The sequence below is a fragment of the Phragmites australis genome, chromosome 2, assembly GCF_958298935.1.
Source record: "Phragmites australis chromosome 2, lpPhrAust1.1, whole genome shotgun sequence".
NCBI lineage: Eukaryota > Viridiplantae > Streptophyta > Magnoliopsida > Poales > Poaceae > Phragmites > Phragmites australis.
Genome location: NC_084922.1, coordinates 42,001,792 through 42,027,885, shown reverse-complemented (window position 1 = coordinate 42,027,885; position 26,094 = coordinate 42,001,792). Strand labels below are relative to the sequence as shown.

Below are 26,094 nucleotides of genomic sequence, written 5' to 3'. Positions count from 1 at the left end.
CAATTATCATATAGCACACGTGGTGTAAGAATTTATAAGAGCAATTATCACATAAACGCATGTGTTGTAAGAATTTGTAAGAGCAGTTAACACATAAACACACATATTATAAGAGTAGTTCCACACGATTAATGATAAGAAAAGATATCCTCACCACATTAAAAATTTTCATGTAACTTAAGGTTTTCAATAGTTTAGAAATTAGTATATTATTTTAGATGAATATTTAAGAATTTTTTCTGATCTTGGGAAATAAATTTATGCCCTAAAATTTCAAGTGAAGTAAAAAATAATCAAATTTGAAAAAAATTCATTTAGAAATTGTAAGAGATTTTTAGCTGAAACCAGTTAAAACGAATTCTCTGTTATTTATTCTATAAGCATAAAAATCGATATGATTTTAAAAACTCTAGAAGTTTACCTTTTAAATTTATAACAGAGAGGAAGCATTTAACCAACTGACCATCTATGGACGGACGAGCGCTGGAACCAGCGAACGATGCTGAGAACGGAGGCAGGAAGGGATGGCGAGCCGCACTGACCAGACAAATTTAACGATCCTCTCCCGTTGGATAGCGAGTGTATAGTAATGATCAGTTTTTTTATACTCTAAAGTTCTTTTTACAGGAGGCGGACAAATATGAAGATGCGGATCAGATGGCCATCTACTGGAGATTCTCTTACTCGCCATCCACAAAGGCAAATATACACCGCACCAACCGAATCCTCCGTCCGTCCACGGAGTAAAACCATTCTCAACCATATTCCATTTATTTTATTTTTTTTCTTAATTTTTTTTTCTCTTTTTGCTTTTCATTTTATCTCAACTCCAACAGCTTACTTTCAAAATGATTCGTAAAAAAAAATAAGAGAGAATATTATCATAGAGAAAATGACTTTAAAAATCTATTTGTAATAAGAATCGTGAAGGAAAATGTTAGAGCGCTGAAATGAACAAAAGTTCTTTCATGAAGAAATTCTCATTCGCTAAGAGACTCCCTTGAGATGGTCTAAGCATGGGCAAAGGTGGAGGAGTAGCCACTACGTTAGTGGTAGTGAGCAATGTGAGAAACCAAGTTAGATTATGCATTGGATTATTTATGATGAGTGATTAATAAGATTGTCTGAGTTGATTTGATGATTTTTTTAAGAAAAAATCTTTAATCCATGTAAAATAGCGTTGATTTCTTTAAGTAATGAAGTTTGTATTTTTTATATAGTTGAGTTTTTCTGTTTTTAGTTTCTTTCTATCGGTTCCCTTGCAAGTTATCGATGTTTTATTGTTGGTTTTTATTTTTTCTTTTAGACTGAAATTTCAACATCTTCGAAAATTGTTCTTCTTGATTGTAGAGGCATAGAATTTATATACACATACATATGCGATGTGGTCTTCAATTCTCTTAGCTCTAAACTATTATCTTGGAGAGTTTACTTGTCCAATAATCTCATCTTTGTTTTGTGTATCTTCAAAGTTGCAAGCTTTCGAACACAATGACATATTGTATTGAAATATATGAGAATAGTCTTGAATGAAATATATGATTAATATTACATTCGTAGAGTCATATTGTATTGAAAATTTTTATCTTATTTGGTCTCTTTAGTATTTTGCTTCCGCTCAAAATTAAAAGTATGTTGGAGGATCAAAATTAAAAAAAATCTATTCCATACGAAATTATTAATAGATATATTCACCTCTTTGTAATCTTCATTCTCAATCCTACACAGTAACACACCTGCGCCGCCAATGGCAGTGAGCAGTAACACACCTGCGCCAGCCACTGCGTGTTCTTGGCGTACAAAAGATAGGAGCAGGACGAGTGTAGTACTACTAGTACTAGTACTAGTGGAGTAGACAGTGGTGCTTTTGGGTGGGGCTGGCTGGATTGCTTGCCTGGCCTGGCTCCTCAAAAGCAGAGGGGGGAAGGAAGGGAAGGCAGCTGCAGCGAGCAGCGCGGAGGAGAGGAAGGCAGGAATCATTCGGCCGCAAAGCTGCCGTCGGCACCTCCGCACCACTGTTCCCGCTTTCCGGGGCCGGGCGGGACCGCGCGAGCCTATCCAACCCCCGCGCGTACGTCCGCTCCCTCGCCGTGTCCGCGTCTGCGTAGTTGAACGCGGGCGCATCGGGATTTTGGTGGCGCTGCCATCGCACCTCCACCACCATCGCCGCCTTTGTTGTGTTGATTGGTACGAGCCCTGAGATGTTTCCGCTGCTGCTTATATCCACCATCCCGGCCTTCACGCTGCTCCTCGTCGCGCCCGCCACTAAGCCCTGCTGCAAGCTCGTGCGCGAGCTCGGGCTCCTCGCGCTGCTGCTCGTGCGGGAGCTGCTGCACCACTCCACCGCCGCGGGGAGGAAGGAGCGGGAGCGCGGGGCGAGGATGATTTCTCAGCCGTTCAAGGCGAAGCCCGCGGCGGCGACCGCATTGGTGGTGCCGAAGGAGGACGTGGCCGCGGGCCTCCCGCTGCTCGACCTGCCGGAGCTGGCGCTGGACCGCGTACTGGAGGAGCTCGCCCCAGCGTCGCTCGCCGCGATGGCGTGCGTGTGCGCCGCGCTCAGGGACCGCTGCTCAGCTGACACCCTGTGGGAGCGCCACCTGCGCCGGAAGTGGGGGCTCGTGCTCGGCGCCGCAGCGCGGAAGGAGTGGGAGGCGGAGCTGGGCGCCAAGGGGAGCCGCGCCGGCCCGCCGAGGCCGAGCCGCCGCAGGAGCTGGGTGGACTCGCTGGCCTGCGCGTCGCCGTTCTCCTGGATCGGCTGCCGCTGGCTCAAGGGCGACGCCACCGCCACCCCCGCATCTGCCGCCGAGCCCGCCCCCGCCGCGCCGGCGGTGGACACGGTGGCTGCGTGGTACCGCGCTCTCGAGTGCGGCGAGTTCTGGTTCCCCGCGCAGGTGTACAACCGCGAGGTAGTACCAATCCACCACTTAATCAGTCGTAATTACATTAGGTTAAGTGCACAGATCGTTTAATCATACCGGGAGAATGTCTTTAGCAGGACGGGCATGTCGGCTTCGTGCTCTCGTGCTACGACGCGCACCTCCGCTATGACAGGCGAACTGACACCTTCACCGCGAGGTAATTAATCTCTTGCTGCTGGTAGCAGTTCACTGTTGTGATCCGAGGCCGACTGAATTGACCCCAGATGAGGCTATTCCGTGCACCTGTCAAGCTCACATTTCATGGCATGCACCATCAGCATGTGCATTTAAATCAGTGACTGGGAAATGTTAGGAGAGAATGAAGAGGATGAGATTGTTTTGACTGCAATTTGCTGTGATTGGGAGCAGAGATCTTTTGGATGCAACTTCTTGTGATTGTGAGGGTTTTAAACTGGTGATGATGGGCAGTCGGTCTCTTTGACAGGTACCCGCCGCACGGCCGGAAGCCGGCGAAGGAGGAGGACGGCGTGCAGTGGAGCAGGATCCGCGCCCCGCCGGTGAGCACGCCGCCGCACGATCTGCATGTGTCGGACTGCCTGGAGGAGCTGCGTCCGGGTCACCACTTCGAGATCCAGTGGCGCAAGAACAAGGATTTCCCCTACGGTACATGCTCACATCATCTGCGAAAGGCAGCTAAAGTTTATCCTTGTATTGCTTCTGGTAAACACAAGATGATCATATTGGAATGGACTTGCAAATTGCTGAAGATGCCATTACACAATGACTTCGATTGGTTTAGTGGTTGATATGATGCTCTTTTGATGGATTACAGGCTGGTGGTATGGTGTCGTGGGTCACCAGGAGTCGTGCAACGCGAACGAGCATCTGTGTCGCTGCCACGAAGACGGTAAAGATCCACTTCACTCTCTCTCTCTCTCTCTCTCTCTCTCTCTCCCCTTTGGATATTGTCGGCAATAACACGTGCGGACAGGATTAAATTTTGAAATGAGGCGTGGTTACCGTACAAAAGAGTGCGGCTATTTCTCCTGCTTGTACTGATAGGTTGCCCTCAGAGATGAAAAGAAAACAAATACTACTTTCTTCTTTTCGAGGATCAAGATCCGTGGTCTTGTCCCCCAAAGAACAACTTGCTAGATACGCATTGGCTACAGTCTTACTAGTAGTAGTATTATTCTTCGCCTGTGGATCTTGTGCCATTCATATATCCATGCGTTGCTCATATACTATCTTCCCAGTATCTAGGGCCATTTTTGTCTGTCGATATGGATTAGGACCGTATACAGATAAACATAGCATTTGCACAAATTGACTATGAATTTTCCATGTGCCTTCCGTTGGTGATACTAGGCGTCAATTACATAGCTCTCAGCTACTTGTAGTATTTTTTTGCCCCAGAATTTGCAAAGGTTTTCTCAGGTTGGTGGACGCATTTGTTTCTAGCAGATATGGTGGTCCTGGAGTTCCAGCACTACGCCCCAGGCTCGCGATGGAGGCAGACCACTGTGAGCAGGAAGGATCACAGAGAGAAAGGGGACGAGACGGACGGTTTCTACGGAGGCATCAGGAAGCTCCAGAGCAAAGACGAGATATCGACGTGGCGAAGGTTCTGGCCGGTTGATGTCATCAACTGAAGATAATTTTCGCGCTCTGCGCATCTCCACCCCAAATTCCCGATGTACAGTTCTGGAGAGCTGCAGCATTCGTCCGAACAACTCTGAAACCCTTCACATGTCTGAAGGATCTTTTTTGCTACAGATATTTGATGCAGAAGAATTACTCTGTCCAATATTATTAGAACAAGAATAGTCTACGAACGATGTACAGATTTATCCAGTTTTCGCCTTGTGCTGTCGTATCCTGGTGGTTTATGTAACATGATTCTTCAGAATGTAATGCCATAAATTGCGATCCAGCTAATTTTAGTCTTTGACCGATGCTGCCAATTTTCCGTCATGTTAGTCAAGGACCATAGCGTACGTAGCGGCGTCAGCTGCGCGGATAGTGTGCGCTTTGCTTAAACTTCTGCATGAATCTGACTAGGTGCTTGAAATGTGTTGGCAAGTGAGCAGTTTTGCTAGGCCTGCAAGTCGTGGCTGATGAATGTGGCGGCAGAGCCGTGCCTAACTCAGTCTTGACGGCGGCCTGTTGAACGAAGAGGTTTCAGAGGAACCGGAGGCATGGACATTGGCCAATATGCAAAGTGGAATTGAAAAGTTTGAGAGGAACAGGAGGAGAATGATTTGGCCGCAAGAGGCGGACTGATGGGCGGCAAATTCCAATCTTTGTTTGGAATGAGCGTCTAGTAGCAGCCAAGTAGCCAGAAGTGGTTTGGGTCCTTAACCATGAACCGAACATGCACAGGTAGCAAGGATTTTATGTCTCGGATATGTAACTTCTGGGGGACATCTGCACCTGTATACAAGAGCGGAACCTGCTGTCGTGCTTGTGAGTACTTTCCCCCTGTAAGTCAAACAGAAACATTTCAGGCAAGTAGCTTCATTAAGCATTATCATTTATTCTTTTATTTTTATAACTTTCAGATACAGCAAGTAGCTAGGAGAATCTTTATTTTTACAATCTTACTGAAGCTATTAAAAATTCACGCAACAAACTAGCCCTTAATATCCAGTTTGGACCAGTAATATGTTGATTTTCAGGTGCACCTAGGGCTAATCCGTCTCTGTTGGCATAGATCACATTGGTTGCCCACTTCATCGGCAGCCCTCATGTGGTAGCCGCGATCGGAGAGGAGATGGTGACTTGGCAACGGCAGTGGATGCGGGATTGGGACATGGCTAAAGCTCCGTTTAGCGTCGGCGCAATGCGTTGGATTATGATAATACCATTTGGTGGAACTACTCTTATATGTGAACATGCATGGAGCACGATGGTAAGGCATAAGGGTGTGGCTAAGCTCACCGGGGCTTGATCCCCTGTATCGCATGCCTCCATAAAAATAGTCTTGAATGAAAGCTTCGGATAAGGAGGTTCGATTCTAAAAAAACTACTATTATATTTTTTATGGCTTGCTAATTCTTTTTTTCTTTCTAAATCGTGTTGCAGAAGTACGTATTGTCATTTCCCAATTACCGGAAAGTATGGTCTAGTTACTGAAGTACACATGAGAGACTAAATAGGAAAAAATCAACCATTGCATGACAGGGCTTGCTAAACTACAATCTGATATGTGATCTACCAATCAGGATGCCATGGGCGGACCCAACATAGACCTAGCTAGGGCACGTGCTCCGCTCAATTCTTGTTTTTCAGTGAACTTAAATAAATTAGGTTTTTTTGTGAAGTTATAAAGTCTCAGTCACTGATATGATCTCGCTCAATTTTTGGACGGGTCCATCCCCGCAGGCTAAAAAAGAGTCTCAGTTAATTTCAGGCTGTCTAGTGCTACCACCATACCAGGCCTACTGCCTAGGCCTAGCTCTTTGGGCCTTGTTAGATTGGCTGGGCTGGGCTAAAGCCACTGTCCAAATGCTTGGATGCCTACCCGGCCCCACTTCAAACCCAACCAAACCTGATCCCTAGCCAGGTGCCATGCTCACTGTTACGAGTTTTTTATTTTTATATTTTCAAACATAAATAATTAAATAAATATACTTTAGATGAAAATATTTGCAGAATTAAACATCTACTGCCCTTTGATGCTTAGGGTGCCACCGTCAGCCCTTACTGCCCTTTCATGAGGCCATTGGACTTGGATGTACAGTACCAACTTTTTTTTCTATTTTTTTTTTCTCTTTTTCTCTTTCTTTATTTGGATAGTGTGGTTGTCCTGCTCTAAAATTTACGAAGCTATTTTTTATGTAATTCCTTATTAATTCATTTTAAAAAGAATTTACCTCAATACCCAAAAAATTCTAGCAATTTTTATGGCCTAAAAAATCCCAAAAAATCAGAAAAATTCATTAATATTCCTCTCATGTGTCTTAATAACATATAAAATTATTTCCAACCCTAGTTTACTTGGTGAAAAAATGAGTTCCTTTGCAATGCTCTATTTATATGTATTTTTATCATTTCATGTGATATTTTCTTTTTAATTCAATTTGAATTTAAACAAATTCAAACATGCACAAATTCATCCAAACTCTTATGGATGTTTGAATTTTTTTGAATTTGTGCATGTTTGAGTTTTTTTTATTTCAAATTGAATTAAAAAGAGAATATCACATAAAATGATAAAAATACATATAAATGTAGTATTGTAAAGGAACTCACTTTTTCACCAAATAAACTAGGGTTGGAAATAATTTTATATATTATTAATACATATAAGAGGAATATTAGTGAATTTTTCTAGATTTTTAGGAATTTTTTAATCTTAAAAATTATTAGGAGTTCCAAAAGTAGTCCTCTGTGTAGTTTTTTTTATTTTGAAACGTGAATCCTTGTAAAATAGATTCATCATGAATTATAAACTCTAATTTGTTTTTAATTTTGGAGCAGCGCAATGCTACTAGCCAAATAGAGAAAAAAAATGAGAAAAATTAGGGAAAAAAGCGGGTACTGTTCATCCGACAGAGAGAGCGCGGTAAGGGCTCCATCTGCCTTTTATTTTCTAATGCATGAGAGGGCGGTGGGAGGGTCTAATTTTGTAAAAACAATTATTAGTGTATATTTATTTAATTATTTAGGTTAGAAAATATAAAAATAAAAAAATCCCGCTGTAGTTGGTCCTGTAGAGACTCCAACGCTTCGAGAAGTCGCTACTCACCTGGCACACACGCGTCCACCGACCAGACCGGGCCAGCCAAGGCGCCGAGCAGCTCGCCTCCCCCGACACCGCGGCCGCCGGCGATGATCGGCGGTCTCCCGGGATTCCGTACTCCACCTACCCCTCTCGCCCTCTCTTTCCTCACCGAGCCGAAGCGGCTGTCTGTCGTTTCGGCGTCCTTTTTTTTTTTTCTCTCTTCTCTCTCTGTTGTTACGGCTAGCCGTCTAAGCGCGATGCGATCTGGTGCCGTGCAGACAACGCGCCAGCGTCGAGGGCCGTGGTCATCGCCGCCGCGCTCTTCTCCGTCCCCTTCGGCTTTCGCGGCCGCTTCCTCGACCTCGGCCTGTCCTACCAGGCAAGTCGCCCTTACTCGGTGCTCGCACTAGATCTCAGCTGCTCCACCAAACACCCGTTAACTTCGGGGAAACACTGCTTGTTGTGTTCTGCCATCGAGAGGCCAGAACTGTAGCTCAAATTTTTCGTTGTGGTCTGTTTTCAAGCTGCAGATATCGTGGAATTATAGCTGCCTGTGTCAATTTGGTTTGGTTTCAGCTACAGTTGCCTAGATGTCTTTGGGAATCATATGGCAGTGTTGTGAAATTCAGCTGATTGGGTTCGCCTCCCTTCTCAATGCAGAGTGTTTATGAAAAGTTGAGTATATGGAGGCTGATCGCCTCGTTGTTTGCTTTCTCCTCGTCGCCTGAGCTGATCTTCGGAGTGGCCCTGCTGTACTACTTTAGGGTGTTCGAGCGGCAAATAGGTTCGAACAAGTATGCAGTAAGTAATTTTCTGCTTAAGGTGTTGGACATACAGTCCTTCTAATACCATTTGCTTATGCTGATGTAGTTATTTGAACATATAGGTCTTCATCGTGTTCTCCACCACAGTGTCTGTACTGCTCCAGATCCTTGCTTTAGGTTACCTGAAAGGTATCCTTTATTTTGTTGCTAATGCACACTTTTGCGAAATCCTGCTTAAACTACTATTGAATTTCGATTGGTTTGTTTTTGGTATGGATATCTTGCATTATTTCAGCTATGCTGCTTTTGTACCATATGTGGAAGGATACCAAACTAGATCATCCATCTCCTTTAGGTGTGAACACTGGGACCAAAAGGGAAGCCACATTTGTAGTAGTTTCCCTAACATGTAAATTGCTTGTGTATGTTGTAACATTGCAAACTAAACCGTTCATTCAAAAAGAAAATTCATCATAACCAAATTACCTGATATGCCCTAGGGATTACGAAAAGTCTGATGAACCCCGTTAAAGATTTGAGGAAAACATATGGCTTACATGTAATGGTGTATTATAGTTGAAATAAGGGGTGCTTTTACTGCATGGAACTATATCAGTGCGCAGAGGTTTCCACTTGTCTAATGAGTAGATTTCGAATGTACATACCATAGAGCTTGCATTGTACATGTGTCATGACCAAACTCTACTGGCCTTCAATATATGTTTCTGTGCATAAATGATCTAGAGTTCCATTTACTGCTTCTAAGAATTGGCTGGTTAGGTTGTGTAATAACTAAGAGGCCGGTAACCAATCAGGCTGTACCCATTTTTGTTTTTGTTTTTTTAAAGTTATTTTTTTGTGGACTGATCATGTGTCCTCAGTCCATGAACTACCATCAAAGACAGTATATCTCTCTTGGTCATTGCCCTGAACGAGCTTCATATGAAGCGTGCATGATAGTCGAGGAACAAGATTTAGCTAAGAAAGTTACCAGTTTTTGTCATGTTAGGTTTATTTATCTCTCTATTATTTGCTAGTTGTTTTCTTAGTTTTTTTTTATTTGTGCTTGTGATTATTTGGGGTTCCTCATTCCTTTTTCTTGTTTCACTTTGATAGAAATTTCGCTTTTTGTATATTGTATACAGTTCTTATCTGACATCAGAAATGCAGATCCTTCTCTAAATCCATTGACGTCAGGACCATATGGCCTCATTTTTGCATCTTATGTGCCATTCTTCTTTGACATTCCGATCTCAATGAGGTTTCGTGTATTCAGACTGAGCATAAGTGACAAATCATTTGTATATTTGGCAGGACTCCAGGTTAAGTTCCAAGTTTGCCTTCACTTGTTTCAAATATTCCACTATATCACGGCTTTACATATTTGATTTCTATCTTCAGCTTCTTTTCTCATCTGGAAGACGTTCTGTTATACCCGGACTTTCTGGCATACTGGCTGGGCTTTTGTATCGTCTGAATACATTTGGTATCCGCAGGTTGAAGGTAACTATATCGAGATCCTTCCAGAAATGTGAATTAATAGCCATGCTTTCTAAAAGCCATTTACATTGGTATACTTATGTCTCATCCAAAATCCATCTTTAGATTTCTCACTGAGGCAATAGCAACTGATGACCTTGATATAAATCATTAAATCTTGGTACTTTTGTTTCCATGCTAAAGCTTGCTTTGCTCCCATACATATTTTTCATGTACCTATAGTTGTCTTTACAATTACCTGCTGCTGTGATGTAAAAGAAACTTCTAATGATTACAGTTCCCAGAGTTTGCAACATCGATCTTCTCGCGATTATCATGGCCCTTCCCTAACAATTCTTATCAAGGATTACCGACTACAGAAACTGATGGAAGAAATCCTTCTGAGCAGGTAAATCAAATTGAGATCCTTCCCTTGTTGCAACATGTTGATTTTATTGATAGATTAAAAGAGTATAAAATCAAGATACCCTCCAAACTCCTAAAGCAGTGCTGGATCAAAACCATTTGGCATTTTTAAAAGCATGGTTCGCAGCACTTAAGCGAAATACCGGTTATGTAGATTTGTTATAGTTTGTTTCGAAAATGAATAATCAAAAATTAAGTTTGATAGTTTAGAAGTGAGCACCTTAGGTAAACACGATCTCATTTCCTAGTACTCCTGAAGAATGATTTCCTAGTACACTTAACCTTGGAAGTAATTCATATGCATGTTGTCCATTGTTCTTTGTGCTTCATTCAAGTACGAAGATTGAACACAATAGATTTTGCAGATTCGTCTTTTATCCCTATTTTCCTAATTGAGTTTTGCTCCTGATTACTGTATCTTATTCAGGGCGTGCGCACAGCTACCCAAGACCCCCCAGAGTCTTCTATTGCTGCGCTTGTTTCCATGGGGTTCGATCGTAGCTCAGCAATGCAGGCTCTTGCATTGACAAACTACGATGTCAATTTAGCCTCGAACATTCTGCTTGAAGCACAAGCTCTGCAGTAAGGATTCCCCGGACAAAAGATGGGTAGATTCTCTGTACATCAACGGATGTGAATCATTTAATTGGTTCTTCTGTTACAGATTTTGTTTTTTTCAGCATTTATCGTTGGAACTAATAATTGTGTAACACAGAAACTAAAAGGAGGAAAGAAACACAATGAATACACTTGTTTGTCGATTTAAAAAACAGTTGCTCTCTCCACTTGCTCGCAGCAAATTCCACTTCTCAGTTGCTGTTGTGAATGTCTAATGTTTCATACACTTTTACACTTTCTGGCCATGTGCATCCCATGTTAATTGCTAAACCAGCATGGCGAAATGGACATGTGCATCCCATGTGTGTACCCTCTGCTGCAGTGCAGAGGATCCAGATCTGGCGAAATGTGTTCAATGATCATTGGCCAGCACTTGGTAATTGAAAGCTAGGCAGCTAGACATGTCATGTGGGCATGTCGCTATCTGGCCAACTGAAGCCAGGGACGAGCAAGGAGAATCTAACAGCTCGAAGCCTGGAAGTATTTGGAAGCGAAATCGAGGAATCGGATGGAAAAGGTTGATAAAACTGGCTATGTTTATTATCAGTAGCTTGTTAGTAACTGCCAGTTGCTTCGCATTTCCAGGTCTACCAATAGCTTTCAGAGCGAGATGTCGTCGGCTCTACCAGCTATGCTTATTGCTTGTCACATATCAATGCACAAAATCAGTCAAAGAAATGCACGTAAGTTTTAACACGAAAGACTCAAAACTCACCAGAAAACTCAAACGCAGAGCATACATAACACAGTGCCAAAAGCAAGGTTCCATAGCATATGGAAAACACAAGCATCAACCAGGGCAGAAGGGCGATGGTACGCTAGCAGTAACATGGCATCAACACAGAAAGGAACAACCAAACTCATGGTAGTCTGTCTGCCCTAGAACCACCAAGCTTCACAGTCACATGCCTCCTTACATGTCGTCGGGCTGCGCCTCGTACTCACCTTCCTCGTCCTCGTACTCACCTTCCTCGTCGGCGGTCGCGTCCTGGTACTGCTGGTACTCCGACACGAGGTCGTTCATGTTGCTCTCGGCCTCGGTGAATTCCATCTCGTCCATGCCCTCGCCGGTGTACCAGTGCAAGAAGGCCTTCCTCCTGAACATGGCCGTGAACTGCTCACTCACCCTCCGGAACATCTCCTGGATGGACGTCGAGTTGCCGATGAAGGTGGACGCCATGGACAGGCCCCTCGGCGGGATGTCACACACGCTGGACTTCACGTTGTTGGGGATCCACTCGACGAAGTAGGACGAGTTCTTGTTCTGGACGTTGATCATCTGCTCGTCGACCTCCTTCGTGCTCATCTTTCCACGGAACATGGCTGAGGCGGTAAGGTAACGGCCATGGCGAGGATCGGCGGCGCACATCATGTTCTTGGCGTCCCACATCTGCTGTGTGAGCTCCGGAACAGTGAGGGCACGGTACTGCTGAGAGCCACGAGATGTCAGCGGAGCGAACCCGACCATGAAGAAGTGGAGACGGGGGAATGGGATAAGGTTCACTGCAAGCTTGCGGAGGTCGGAGTTCAGCTGACCAGGGAACCTTAGGCAGCATGTGACTCCACTCATGGTGGCAGAGATCAAATGGTTCAAATCCCCAACTGCAGAAATTAACAAACATGGAGAATATGTTATGTTACAGTGGCAATACTAACTGAAAATGATGTGTGTATATGTTGAAGGCAACAAAATCAAACATATCCAAATTGAGTACATTCAAGCTTAATTATTCAGGAATGTGAAAGCCCCCTTTATTTCCAAGTGTCCAATTATGAGTAAATCAACTTTGCTTTTCTTTCAGCCTGACTAAATCCCTGGCCCTAACAAGTTCATTAGCTTAGGTTCAAAACAAAAAGGAAGCATTGCCATTCTTCAAGTTCCCTCAATCATAAGATACCTAGGGGAGTTGCTGCAGCATATTTTTAGCATGATCCCTGCTATCCTAAAAAGTATAATTTGCAGTCCAATATCGACAGCATCGATCAAAAGGACCATGAAAAGGTGTAGCATCAATGATAATATAGCATCATGGTATGTACTAAGAGGAAAAAAAGTAGGGCGAACAAGCATGTACACATCTGCAGTACTAGTAAGAAACAATATAATTGAGAAAGATTGAAGCTGCTTACAGCTAGGTGTGGTCAGCTTGAGAGTCCTGAAACAGATGTCGTAGAGGGCCTCATTGTCAAGAACCATGCACTCATCAGCATTCTCAACTAACTGATGAACTGAGAGAGTAGCATTATATGGCTCAACCACCGTATCAGATACTTTCGGTGAGGGGAAAACTGAGAATGTCAGCATCATGCGGTCAGGGTACTCCTCCCTGATCTTTGATATCAACAGCGTACCCATACCAGACCCAGTACCACCACCAAGAGAGTGGCATACTTGGAATCCTGTTCAAACAGATGGCTTTAGTTTTCAGTGCAATATGATAAAATTAGATGCTTAGGCATGAAAAATACCGAATGCAGTACATTTGCCCACCAAATACACGTCAAGTATAGGTAATTCTATAATTGCTGTTAAATTTCAGATAATGTCAGGGAATATTTGCACTGATAAAGGCTTTTTATATCAAACCATTTGGTTGGCAATAAAGAACAGAATACCATACCTCGTATGCAGATCATGGACTATAAGTTAGTGCTGATCATGTGATAAGATGTGCCAATGTTACACAAGATAGACCTCTTTTAAGAATCTACAGCCAACTCTAAATCTAGATGGATTAATATGGATTTACTTAACAATCAGCAAGAGTTATCAATGTCATTTAGGACAATGCAGAATGTAGGCCATACAATGAAAATGAGTGAATCGACTCATGTGCAATTGTTGTTTCATACTAACAAGATATTGTAGTGCCCTGGTATAGCATCACCTAAGGTGTACATTGTCATAGAGGAAAATTCACAGGCACAGTAAATCAATTCAAAACAGTATAGAAGCAATTTTCACATAAGCCTCTACCATCAAACCGATTCAATAGGAACCGATCTATCAAACATCAGCAATTCAGTTCTCAGTTACCAACACCAGATTGCCCAAACAGCAGCGATTGAGCTCAAATAGTAAAATACCTTGCAGGCAGTCACAGTTCTCAGCCTCCTTCCTCACAACATCCAAAACAGAATCAATGAGCTCAGCACCCTCGGTGTAATGGCCCTTGGCCCAGTTGTTCCCAGCACCAGATTGCCCAAACACGAAGTTGTCAGGGCGGAAGATTTGACCATAGGGTCCAGTGCGGACACTGTCCATTGTCCCAGGCTCAAGGTCCATGAGAACAGCACGGGGCACAAAGCGACCGCAGGAGGCCTCATTATAGTAGACATTGACACGCTCCAACTGCAAGTCAGAGGTGCCTGTGTACCGCCCAGTAGGGTCAATGCCATGCTCATCACACACCACCTCCCAGAACTTGGCACCGATCTGGTTGCCACATTGCCCACCCTGGATGTGCAAGATCTCTCTCATCTTCGCCCTAGAAATGGAAGGGAACCACATAGAAGAATTAATTTCAGATACTGCAGCAAACACACTAACTCAAAGATACAGCGTCAATGGAGAGGCATTTGCTTTCCTCCTCGAGTTGCATAGATCAAGCATGTCTAAACCCTTCACCACTGAATTAGAACTTTGAAATCATAAAATTCAGAAGCTCAAATTGTGCTACAGCAGTCCAGATTCGGCTACCATACAACAAGATGTGGGGGCAAGTCTAACACTGGTAGCTCAAAATAAACTCCCAAACTAAAATGCATGGGTGCCGAGTTTCATCAGGTGGGTGTTTCAAAATACAACCTATGTCGCCTAAAACAAACAAATGTCTAACATCCTGCACGATAAGGAGAAGCTAACAATCCATACTGTTTCAGATCCGAAATGTCACAGAACTCCTACACAGATCGCATAGAACCCATCCAGATCCGGGGTTTCAAAACTAGTTTACACACCTCAATCACTGAATCACCTACTAAATGCATCAACATTTACAGCGGATCTACTAGAGAGTGCCTCGTGATTATAATTCCAAGCTAAATATGCTTGAAGTGTCTCAAATGGGCACGTTGCTTTTAGATCTCACAGAAGAAGAAAAAAATCCCCAAACTGGTAGCCCAAATTTGTACATAAGACTTCATAATAAATCTCCGAAACAGTCTGCAGTAACAAACTGGGTCATCCACGAGATCAAGATATTAGCCGCAAAAGCATCTCGAAATCCCACAAATCCGCAACTACGCACTCTGACACCAGACTAATCGAATCATTTTTATTGGAATACAGATAAATACTTACTGAGCCGTAACGTTCCCCGGTAGAAATCAGCTAACCCCCCCCCCCCCACCCCCGGCGCAGATCTAAGCGCATTTCCGATTACATCGCCAAAACAACGGCTAAAACCGCCCTTACACATCAGACCTAAGGACACAAATCAACAGCACCACAAAGGCATTCAAACTTACGAGGTACGAGACGATCCAAACGGCGAGGCGACCGACCGGCAGCGAGGGGTAGAGAAAGATCGGGGAGGTGGAGGCGGTCAGGGAGAGTGCGGCGACGGCAGTGCGCCTTAAATAGCCGTAGGCGGCGGTGGCAGCGGCAAGCATCGGACGGCCCGCGCCCTCTCCCTCCAGCCCCTCCTCGCGACGCACGGCCCAGATCTCTCCGCCTTGCGTGATTTTCAAATTTCCCCCCCTGCAGCGAACTACCCGAAGTGCCCCTAGAAATATCGCCGTCTCCCGTCTGGGCCCACTTAAGAATTGGATAGTCGGCGTTACCCGCGACCCGTCTGTAGCAGGGCCCACTCGGAAATCAGATCCGGTCTGTTCCCAAACTGCCCCTGAGTATTTCGCCGCGCTGGCCCCCGCGTGTCGGCGCAACTGGCGAACGATGTCCAGGCATCCCCGCCATTTCTCACTGACATGTGGATTGTATCTGTTTCTGGTCCCACGAGTCGGTGAGCAGGTAGACTCCTCGCCAGGTTACGGCTGCGTGAGTGGCGGGCCACGGGAGCGGCTGGCCCATGTGAGGGTGGGCTCAATCGTGGGGTACGTTTTTTGGTAGGTGGTGGGTGCCGGTTGGTGCGAGGTGAGGTCCGGTCATCAACGATTCCCCGACGCGTCCGCGCTACGGCTCCACTGGTGGTGGGCCCGAGGGCATGTGACCCTTCAGCTTTTCCGGGGGCCGCACGTGTGGGGCACGTGCGCGACCGTCAGTGCTCACGTGTGGGGCTTTCCTGTTCTTAGCTGTTCCAATATTGGATCTGATCTGTGCGTATTTTGCTTCGGTGCAGCCATGTCCAGGATTTTAATTTCGTTTTATAATTTTTTTTTCATTGGTGAAAAGACAAAATTTGTATCATTTTTCTTCATCTGCTCTATGTGTTCTATATGTCTATGAAAAAAAATTAAAATTAGATATTTTTTTGTTTCCCTTCAAATCTCTAAAATTCACGAAATTTCAATAAAAATTTGGCGAAATTTTAATCGCTGGAAAGTCTCGTGGGCAGGATGGCGTGTGGAAGAATCTTTGGCCAGCGCGGTTTAGGTGAGGCCCGTGGATAAGTTGCAGTGTTGCTCGCTAGAGATGAGCAGTTGGGGTACAAGGTCAGACACAGTATGTGTCATGATTGCACCATACAAGTGTACGAAAATGTCCTCGCAACTTGTTTGAGAACGGGTTTCTCAACAAAAAGAGGACTGGTCGGGTAGTTCGTCCAATCATCTGTGCGTAATCCTTTTTTTTTTGTGTGTTTTGTAGTTGGTTCTTTTTCGTGCTACATATGTATGGGCATTCGAGGAAGTCTTCTTCGTCATCCATCATCTCCAGTGACCTTGTTACATATTGCAGGTCGAGGAAACAGCTTGATCGAGCCCAGTTTCTTCTATGAAGCGAGCAATATTGCAGGTCGAGGAAACAGGAGTTTTTTTTTATTTTTATATTTTTTATTAAAAATTTAAATAAATAGATTTTTTATAAAAAAATTATAAAACTAGACGTCTACCGTCCCCTCAAAGGACGATGTAAGAGAGCAATAAAAGATCTAACCGTTCTTTAAAAAAATAGTAAACAGTCACACAGACTCTTACCGTTTACTACTTAAAGGCAGTAAACTACATTATATGAACAGTAAATATCAGTGAGCAGTACTTTGAAGTTCAATTTTTCCTTATATCTTCTTTATTCAAAAACAGTGATGTTCTGTTACTCCAAAAATTCTAAAACTTTTTGTACACATTTCATAATTTATGTGCAACCCATTTTAATTGAATTCACCCAAAAATCCTGTGTAGAATTTAAACTAAAATTCTCCAAAAAAAAGGCTACTTTTATAACTTCTAGCAATTGTTAGGGCCTCAAATAAATTTCTAAAAAACAGTTAAAATTCACTAATATTCTTCTTATATGATGTAGTAATTTCTAAAATTATTTTTAGCACTATTTTTATATATGTTTGAATTCAAATTAAGTTAAAAGAAGAATATCACATGAAATTATAAAAATGCATATAAATGGTGCATTACAAAGGAATCCACTTTTTTACCATATAATCTAGGGCTGAAAATAATTTTAGAAATTATCACATCACATAAGAAGAATATTAGTGAATTTTACTAGTTTTTTAGAAATTTATTTGAGGCCCTAACAATTACTATAAGTTATAAAAGTAGTCTTTTTTGGAAAATTTTAGTTTTAAGTTTACACATGATTTTTGGGTGAATTCAATTGAAATGGGTTGCGCATGAATTATGGAACATGTACAAAAAGTTTTAGAATTTTTGGAGTAACAGAACATCACTGTTTTGAATAGGGATGAAACGGAAATTGAACTTCAAAGTACTGTTCACCATGTCCGTATACTGTAGCTTGAGAGAGGGCTGTAAGCCTGTTCACCCCATAAAAAGACGGTAAGAGTCTGTGGGACTGTTTACCGACCTCTTAGGAGGCGGTAAGGTCTAACCGTCCTACGAGAGGGCGGTAGACATTTAGTTTTATAATTTTTTTCACAAAGAATCAATTTATTTAAATTTTTAATAAAAAAATAAAAAAATAAAAAAGCTCGAGGAAACAGCTTGATCGAGCCCAGTTTCTTCTATGAAGCGAGCCCAATCGAACTCCAAAGTTAGGGTCATTTGCGCTGGGTGTACCTGCGACTATGGTTTAGCATTGGCACTGAGCAATCTCTCTGCTAAGAATCAGATTGCTGCTAGTATATACATGTCTTCGTTTTCCATTTGCCATGCAAGTGTAAAATGGCATGGCTGTGTGTACGGTTCGATGGCACATAGCTGCTTCGCGCTGCAGCCGTCGTGCCCGGTACTAACCCGTTTAGGTATGCTCTGGCTACCGTACAATCTGAACGGCTTAGCTATTATAACGGGCTATACGGTGTCAGCATACGTGGCTTTCCTCGGCCCATGGCACTGTCCATTAGCTATCGTGTTGTGCCGGATCGATTCGGACACGATTGCAGTAGGCTGGTCCGGTAGCCACGACGGGCATGGTGGGCATAACGCCACAAGTGGTCTGACGGAGCACGGGCGGTAAAAAAATAATAAATAGCTACAAAATTACAAAGTATATAGAAAATAGATTAAAATGAGATAGAAAATATATAAAATAGATAAAAAAAATAGCTACAAAATTTTAAAAATAGAAAATAGTCGGACCTAGGTGTGCCAGGTCGGATCGTGTCTGGTCGTGTCATGCCCGTACCGACCCGGGCTGGGTCGTGCTCGTGCCGGCTCGACTCAGTCAGGTCATGCCGTGTAAGCATGTCGTACCGTGCGCTCGGGCGCTCGGCGCAGGCACGACCTATGATCTTGTGCCGTGCTAGCCTGGCCCGCCTCGACTTACGCTGTGCTGTGCCTAGACCATGCCTACAGTGTCGTGCCTCGAGCCGGCCTAGTTGATAAGACCCCTTTAGGCATCTCTAGAGCCTCGTGTGTTGTTTCTACAGAGTATATGTAGCATCACAAGCGTTAATTACGTAATTAAGTATGCATAATTATCATGATATTATGTTTTACATGTACAATTATTATTTTAAACATTCAATCGGATTTTACAGGTTTTGAGTTTGGAACCTTTACGTCTTTTCCCTACCTCAATATGAGTATATTTGTAAGTAAAAAATAGTTTAGAGACCTTTAGAAAAACCCAAAACTTTTTAGAAGAAGAAGAAGAAAAGAAAAAAAGATTGTTCCCACGATCTGATCGGGAGCTCTCACGATCCAACTACCAGAGCGTAGAGCACCCACTTAATGAATTGATCAGTTCTCTCTATCTCTCTCTCACTTCTCACTATCACCTACACTCTTCACATGAACTGAGAGAGAGAAGGGAGAGGACAACCCTGACGACCAGAGATAGACGGAAGAGACTTCCCCAAGCTCATCCCCTTCCTCCTCTTCGCCGTAGACGTTTCTATATGGATTCATCCACCTCGTGCCCGTACACCACCCCGAAGCCCGATCTCCAAATCAGAGCTTCCCTAGAGTGATCCCCTCTAATAGAAAGCTTCCTTATGCTAAGTTGAGACATCTCCTACTGTTTGCCTGTTGTTCTTGAGCCCTAAACAGTCCCTATTCTGTTTAGACTTGAGCTCAACCCTAGCCTAGATCACATCCATGGAACTTTCCAAGTTTGGCTCGGTGAATATTGTCTAAACCACTCTAGAAGCACTTCATTAGTCTCCTAGAGTGCTTTGGTACCTTTCATGGTCGAAGGCATCGCTGAAGCCTTCGCTGACGACCTCGTCAAGGTGTTGCTGGCAGGGGCTTGTAGTTTGATCGCCGCTCAAGCCAGTCTGACCTTCGGTTGTAGGTAAAAACCTCAGTCAAACTCTATAGTTAGAAATCAGATCGCCACTAGGGCCGGTTTGATCGCTAGACCATGCGGTCTGAGCGGCTAGGGGTCCGATCTGATCGCCAGAACACAAAACTCTCTCACACCGACAGTTTGATCGCCGTCATACCGTTGGTTTGACCACCAGCTGCTCAAAGCCTTATGAACTTAGGATGCCTTATTCGAGGTTTAAACCTTTTCTAACTCGAGTCATTTGTCGATCTTCTGCAAATGTTTTCAAAACACGACATTTTATTGTTATTCAAGCATGCATCATATGGACACCTTTTTGTCTTTTATTTGTTCATGTGATGCATTCTTGGTTTGTTTAAAGAGTAGTGTGCTGACTATCTAAGTGATCGAAGGCGACACTGAACCATCGGAGTTTTATGAGTGTTGTGCAGGAAGTGTCAGACAGACGCCAGAGCAGCAAGGCAAACATCTAAGCACATTTCATCTCATAATTTGGATCATGTGGAGTCTCAATTGATAAGTTACTACTTATGTAAGATATGCATGTTAGAGTTCCAATATCATGTTATATGGGTAGAATCTATGTTGCTGCATTACCTCTACCTTGAATTGTTAATGATTCGTATCCTTGTAACCTGGGTTAACAATATTGTTGTCTAATTTAAAAGTTTTCTCTGATATGCTTAGCAATGTATATGCCATCGGTAGAAGTCGAGCGGTGGTTCAATCATTGTTCGTAAGCTTATGGATTATTTATTGTTCACAAGGATAATAATAATATTAGAAAGTATGAGTTGTGAGGATGAGACGAGATATGAGTGTGCTAGAGGTAAGTTGGGAGAGGAACCTAGATGCCATAGACTGCTTGCATCGTTAAGCACCAACCGTTATTGTAGTTTGCTCTAGCACTTTTCGTACTAACCACATATTTGATTGTAGGAATGATGAGTCGAATACCTCATGTAATTGTGACCCTTTGGCTTGCACGTCTCGTGTGTCGTAGGCATAATAGGTTTGTAGGTGTATCTAATTTGCTCTGGAAGTAGTTCTAAATGACCTCATAATAGGTTTGTAGGTTTGTAGGTTGACACGAGTACCCATTGTGTGGACCTGTGTGTTCATGTAAGCTGAATGATACTCGAGTCATGTGGGTAAAGATGTACCCCTATAGGGTGTAAAAATAATTTAAATTGTCACACTTTCAGTCATGAACATGCTTCCATCCATTTGCAGCAGTCGTAGAGTACCGATGTGGGATGATGGTATGGTATGTTGGGAAATAGTTGGTAATGGCTATTGATGAGATAAGATGGTTATGTTATAAATATGTTTTGTGTTATGGATCTCAGAATAGAAGAGTATGTGTAGTTAAGTGTAGATGCTCACACTTTTGTGTCAAAATTGCTTTTGCATATGAATCTACTTAACATTGTGGTCAATTCATTGCTAACTCATCCAAATGCATAATTCTTGGAATCGAGTTATTATATATACTCATTATGGATTAAGTCTTGTGAGTATCTTCGTACTCACGTTATTTTTACAGGTGCTACAGATGAGGAGGAGCTAGTGTTTGGTTACTTTACGCCGTCGATGTAGGTGATGGGCAAGAGTAATACAAACCATTAGAGTGACGAGGTTTTGGGATGGTGTCTCAGGGCAAATGACCTCACTTATCTTTTGTTGTTCATAGATTTTATTTTTCGCTGCGTAGTATTTCTAGTGGCTAAGAGATGTGACTGTCCTTCTACTCCTAGTGTTCGTGTGTTGCAAATTATTGTAAATGATAATCCTCTAAATACTTGTAATATAATTTTATTATTCACTCTTTATTAAGCTTTGCTGTGATGACAATGTTGGAAAAGCGTGTGTTCCAATCTTGGGTATAAAACACATGCCGAGACTAACGAGATCATATTTTGATTAATCATTGTAGTCATGATCATGTAAATGATAGGCTTAATAATTAATTAAAATATTATTTGATGGTTTCCAATAGTACATGGTAGCTTGAATCTCAAGCAATCATAAATATAAGATAGAAATAATCCTACCCCACTATAATAGCCGAGATCCTTACAGATCATTTAGCATATACTCTAACATCCCCCGCAATCGTAGCGTGAGCAACGCGGATGCTCAGACTGGAGTGGAAGCCGATAATTTGCTTAAGATGATGATAACCCTTTTGTTGCTGAGGTAGCCGAGAGTGAGGTGATTGTGATCGTAATCGTGGAGGAGGATACATGCTTAAAGCACCAACACGAGCACACGCGTGCACAAATCTAGTTTGATCTATCTTAGGACCTCGACTGGCAGTGGCGATGGCCTCAATGGGGGCGACAGTGACAGCCTGGATGTGTTGAAGAAATGCGCTAACTTGGAGCGATAGATGGCATGGTGACAAGAACAAGCAACATGGAGTGGAGTCACTGCTTGGAGAGGAGGCAACAACGACGATGATGGCATGACCACAAGTGCTAGAGCTGCAATCATGATGGGCGGTGCACCGACAGACTTGTTCTCGGTGGTGTTACGGGCTCGTGCTTGCGGATGACAAGCCGACGTGATGACGATGACGATGACAGACGACGCGCTAGGAAGGTCGTAGATGAGGGCCATGCTGCCGAGTGTGTCGCGTCTAGTCGCGATGCCATGGAGGAGAGGAGACACCAGAGAGGTTGAAGTCGAGGCGGTGAAGTCTGGAGGCGAGGAACGTCAACAGGTCGGCAAGACGACACAAACTGATCTATAATCAGAAAAAATAGAGAAAACCCAATCTAAAGACAATCAGAGAAATATCTAATTGGTGGAAGCCAATATTTGGATTGGTGACACAAACACTAAACTACGGGTTGCGCTACCCTCAGGAGAGATGATGGAGATCACATCATCTCATAGGGGTGGCACGGTGGAAGCTACGAAGGCAACAGCTTAGGAGCGATGCCAGCTCTATACCATATAGAAATATGAATATACTACGATAATTATAGATGATTTATATTAAACCTTGTAAACTATTTATATAGAATACATAATAACTTAGATCTCAAACAATATTAAAGATAAAATAAAAATTAATACTACCTTACTATAATAGCCAGATCCTACCTAATCCTCTAGCACAACATGCATGGCACGTTCCTCCCTCGAGCGCATCTGAATAACGGACCCACACCCACTCCACTGGTGTGTAGTGTGGACATCTTATGTCACCTTCAACAGGGCAGGCCTTAGCTCAACAGATGAGGATCCCTTGATTTCAATGTTCATCGCTGACGCGTGAATTTAGACCTATACATCAGTGACGAAGATATGATAACGTTAAAGTCATAAGATCTCTATCCCAGCTCAACTCTCCGCTGCTAGGAGTTGAAGGAAATCGAACAGATCAAACATGTAACCCCTCCCTTTTTTGAATGCGATGATGGACCAAACAGCTTCCAAGAATACAGACTACGGATCCTATTGCAAGGTACTATGGCCTCAGACGAGGTCAGGTCGTGAAGATCATCAGACCCAGTGAGACAACCGGCAGATACGTTACATGCCGCTATGTTGTATGACAGTGCATAAGTGAGCTGAAGAAGAGAACTATAAATATGGTAAATTTTGAAGGTACTACACATGCCCATATGCTTTAACGATCGGTGTCTGTTTGTGTAAGTGAATTTTATTGAATAAGCTGAGTATATGGACCATACAATAGTTCTCCTGTTGTACACATTTTTTATGAACTGTATAAACACTACGGAATAAAAGAAAAATAGTTTGATTTCAAAACGAAAAAAGATTCTGCACTTGTGCTAATATCAATTGAGTAACAGAGAGAAATGGTGGACCCTGGCGTGGCACCGTTGTACATTCACCTCAGGTAATTCTCTTACAGGGCTGAGCTGGGTCATGGGTGGGCTGGCTTGTCTTAGGCTAGGCCTTCTACCTTTCTATTTCTTTTCCTGATTTCTTGTTAGAGATTTAATGGCTTTTTGGGCCTAGGCCCAAGGCTGTAGCTATCTCAGTCTAGATCTGCCCACGCGCTACCTTAATAGATAAGTAGTCTGTACAAAGTAGCCTTGATTTAGGTCATATTTGGTTCCGATCTTAAAAATTAGATTATGATTATAATCTATAAGCTAAAATAAACAGTTAGATTATAAAAACTAGATTATAATCATAATATAATAGCTGAATTATAAAAACTAGATTATAATCATAATATAACAGCTGAATTGTTACACTTAGATTATAACAATTTCACAATCCTTTTTCCACTAGCTTTTACAATCTATAATACAATTTTTACAATCTAACTTCTTACGATCCATAATCTATCAGGTGCTTTTTATGATCTCTACTGAAACAAATCAGTCCTTAAAATGATGAGGGCTTCTCCAAAAAGAAACGTATTAGTTTGTTCAAAAGTGTTCTCATTAGCAAGTGGCGCTAGCGGCGGCGCCATGATATCACTCTTGTATAAACACCTGCATTCTTTGAAGAACGTTCTTAGTGAGATCAACATCATCGGCCTAAAATGAACAACATGAAAGAAAATTGCTCTAATAAGAGTCACACATTGGTCCTATTTATTTTAGCTTATTACTGACTTTTATTTCTTAGAAGCCAAAAGTTGAAATAAATAAGTTGATTTATGGTTGGCTTTTGAAAAATTAATTTATGATAAAATAAACTAAAAGCTAATAAACTGACTAGGAATGATTTTTATGACTTTTGTGTGTTGATAATATAAAAATTTATCGTAAAAACTAATAGCCAAAAACTATAAGCAGTTTTCAGCAAAAACAATTTTTCAGTAAAAACACATAAATTTTAGGTGTGCCAAATAAAACTATTATCAATGGTCATGCTTGATGGTTCAAGGCTCCAAGCAGGGAACACAATGGAACTACATGAAAATCATCTCCCTATAGTCACGTTAGCTTGAAAAATGGCAGCCATAGTTCATAGTAGAATTTCATGTTTGGGCGTAGAATTCAGGGACTCTGATACTAGTTTACATCTGCAACTTGGCACAGCTCCAAACAGGCAAACATGCGTACTCAAGGCAAAGCAACACAGAGCTAAGAACTGTAAGATGATAGACAGACCCCCCTTCACTTCAAGCCTTCAACGTGGTCCTGTCCCACAGTATTGTCAATGGTGGGCAAGCAAGTGAATTCTGGTAGGGACCACACAGGGACCTTTAACTATCAGGCTTTGATAACCAACAACTTTTGTGAGTGCACAGCCAACAACTTTCAGTGCTGCACATTAAACTTGTACTGGCAATTGCCTAGCAACAATCTTTAATACTGTAAGATCATCTTTAATAATATTTTATTCATTTCGTTCTGTTCTTGATTTTTTTTTTATTCTCTTTACTTTCTCTTATCTCTGATAGTTTCTTTTCAAGCCGAATCAAGAATGAAAAGTAGAGGAAACCCCGTCCTAAATTGAATGACCTTGAAAATCCCTTCGTGACGAGAACCGTAAAGGAAAACTGTTGAAACGCTGAAGAAAACATGTGTTATGGAACACATATAAAAAGTTCTAGGATTTTTAGAGAATATAAAACTATTTTTTAGATAAATCTAATTAAAATCGATCTTTATATAAAATTAATACGTAATACTTATAGTTTTACGTAACTAAATATAATACTTGGAATTTTATATTACAAATGGTAAACAAAAGAAAAGCATAAACACGTCATTGTCGATAGAATAGGCATAAACAAGTCAGGATCAGATGCACCAAGAGAAAGAGAAGTGCGAAATGATTCGTAAAAGAGCCGCAAAGCCGGACAGCGAACCACCGGTGCTTTGAGTTCGTGCTAATCCTCTCCTCAGCCCCCCCCCCCCCCCCTAAATTAGTGGGAGAAATCATATGCAACTACACGCCAATCGGCAATCTTTTCCCTATCATTTGATCCAAGTATACCTGGCCAGGGTTGATGCTGTACGTTTACGTGTTCGTCGTCGTTTAGATGCAACTAGGATACGCGTGGTTGGCTCAGATTACGCTTGTCTAGTTTTGTCTCCTCGTGTGTCACGGACTCTCAGCCTCTGCTCCTGGCGTTTGCAAGCCTAGGCTAAAGCCGTGACCTGTGCATAAACAGCTCGGCAGCAGCCAGCTGCTGCAAACACAGGATTTATCTGCTGCCGCTCTCGCCGAGCAGCCGGGGCTCTCCAACCAGTCGCTGTCGTGGCGGCTCATCGCCGGATCAACCGAACGGTCTCTTTATACCATGCATAAACCTTAACTAGTTTTATTGTTCGTAGGGCTAAATTTGATATAATCTGTCCAAAGCATATTTATTGATATTTACTCGAGTAATTTTCTTTCGTAGGCATCAGTTTCAATGGACGAAATCATGAA

At 42.6% G+C, this 26,094-nt stretch overlaps 3 protein-coding genes across 7 annotated transcripts; 2 read left to right on the top strand and 1 right to left on the bottom strand.

Moving 5' to 3' along the window:
• Nucleotides 1-1,717: 1,717 nt before the first annotated feature.
• LOC133908957 (F-box protein At2g26850-like) lies at nt 1,718-4,828 on the top strand. 4 transcript variants are annotated; one of them, XM_062351197.1, is made up of 5 exons: nt 1,718-2,906; nt 2,996-3,075; nt 3,364-3,599; nt 3,712-3,786; nt 4,344-4,828. In XM_062351197.1, exons 1-5 carry the CDS (start codon nt 2,202-2,204, stop codon nt 4,529-4,531), a joined length of 1,284 nt encoding a protein of 427 aa, XP_062207181.1. In that variant the 5' UTR covers nt 1,718-2,201; the 3' UTR covers nt 4,532-4,828. The 4 variants fall into 4 exon arrangements, with proteins under 4 accessions (XP_062207181.1, XP_062207180.1, XP_062207182.1 ...); XM_062351196.1 differs by having other exon boundaries at nt 2,993-3,075; XM_062351198.1 differs by having other exon boundaries at nt 1,719-2,906; nt 2,993-3,075; nt 3,364-3,542.
• Nucleotides 4,829-7,581: 2,753 nt separating this feature from the next.
• Nucleotides 7,582-11,074, top strand: LOC133908956 (rhomboid-like protein 20). 2 transcript variants are annotated; one of them, XM_062351195.1, is made up of 8 exons: nt 7,582-7,737; nt 7,884-7,984; nt 8,266-8,389; nt 8,492-8,558; nt 9,532-9,691; nt 9,771-9,872; nt 10,147-10,257; nt 10,702-11,074. In XM_062351195.1, exons 1-8 carry the CDS (start codon nt 7,713-7,715, stop codon nt 10,858-10,860), a joined length of 849 nt encoding a protein of 282 aa, XP_062207179.1. In that variant the 5' UTR covers nt 7,582-7,712; the 3' UTR covers nt 10,861-11,074. The 2 variants fall into 2 exon arrangements, with proteins under 2 accessions (XP_062207179.1, XP_062207178.1); XM_062351194.1 differs by having other exon boundaries at nt 8,266-8,406; nt 9,540-9,691.
• Nucleotides 11,075-11,603: 529 nt separating this feature from the next.
• Nucleotides 11,604-15,470, bottom strand: LOC133908955 (tubulin beta-5 chain-like). Its single transcript, XM_062351193.1, has 4 exons — nt 15,363-15,470; nt 13,980-14,380; nt 13,023-13,292; nt 11,604-12,494 (listed from the first exon to the last, which is right to left on the bottom strand). The coding sequence occupies exons 2-4, from the start codon at nt 14,371-14,373 to the stop codon at nt 11,806-11,808; spliced, it is 1,353 nt and encodes a 450-aa protein (XP_062207177.1). The 5' UTR covers nt 14,374-14,380; nt 15,363-15,470; the 3' UTR covers nt 11,604-11,805.
• Between the last annotated feature and the right edge of the window lie 10,624 nt (nt 15,471-26,094).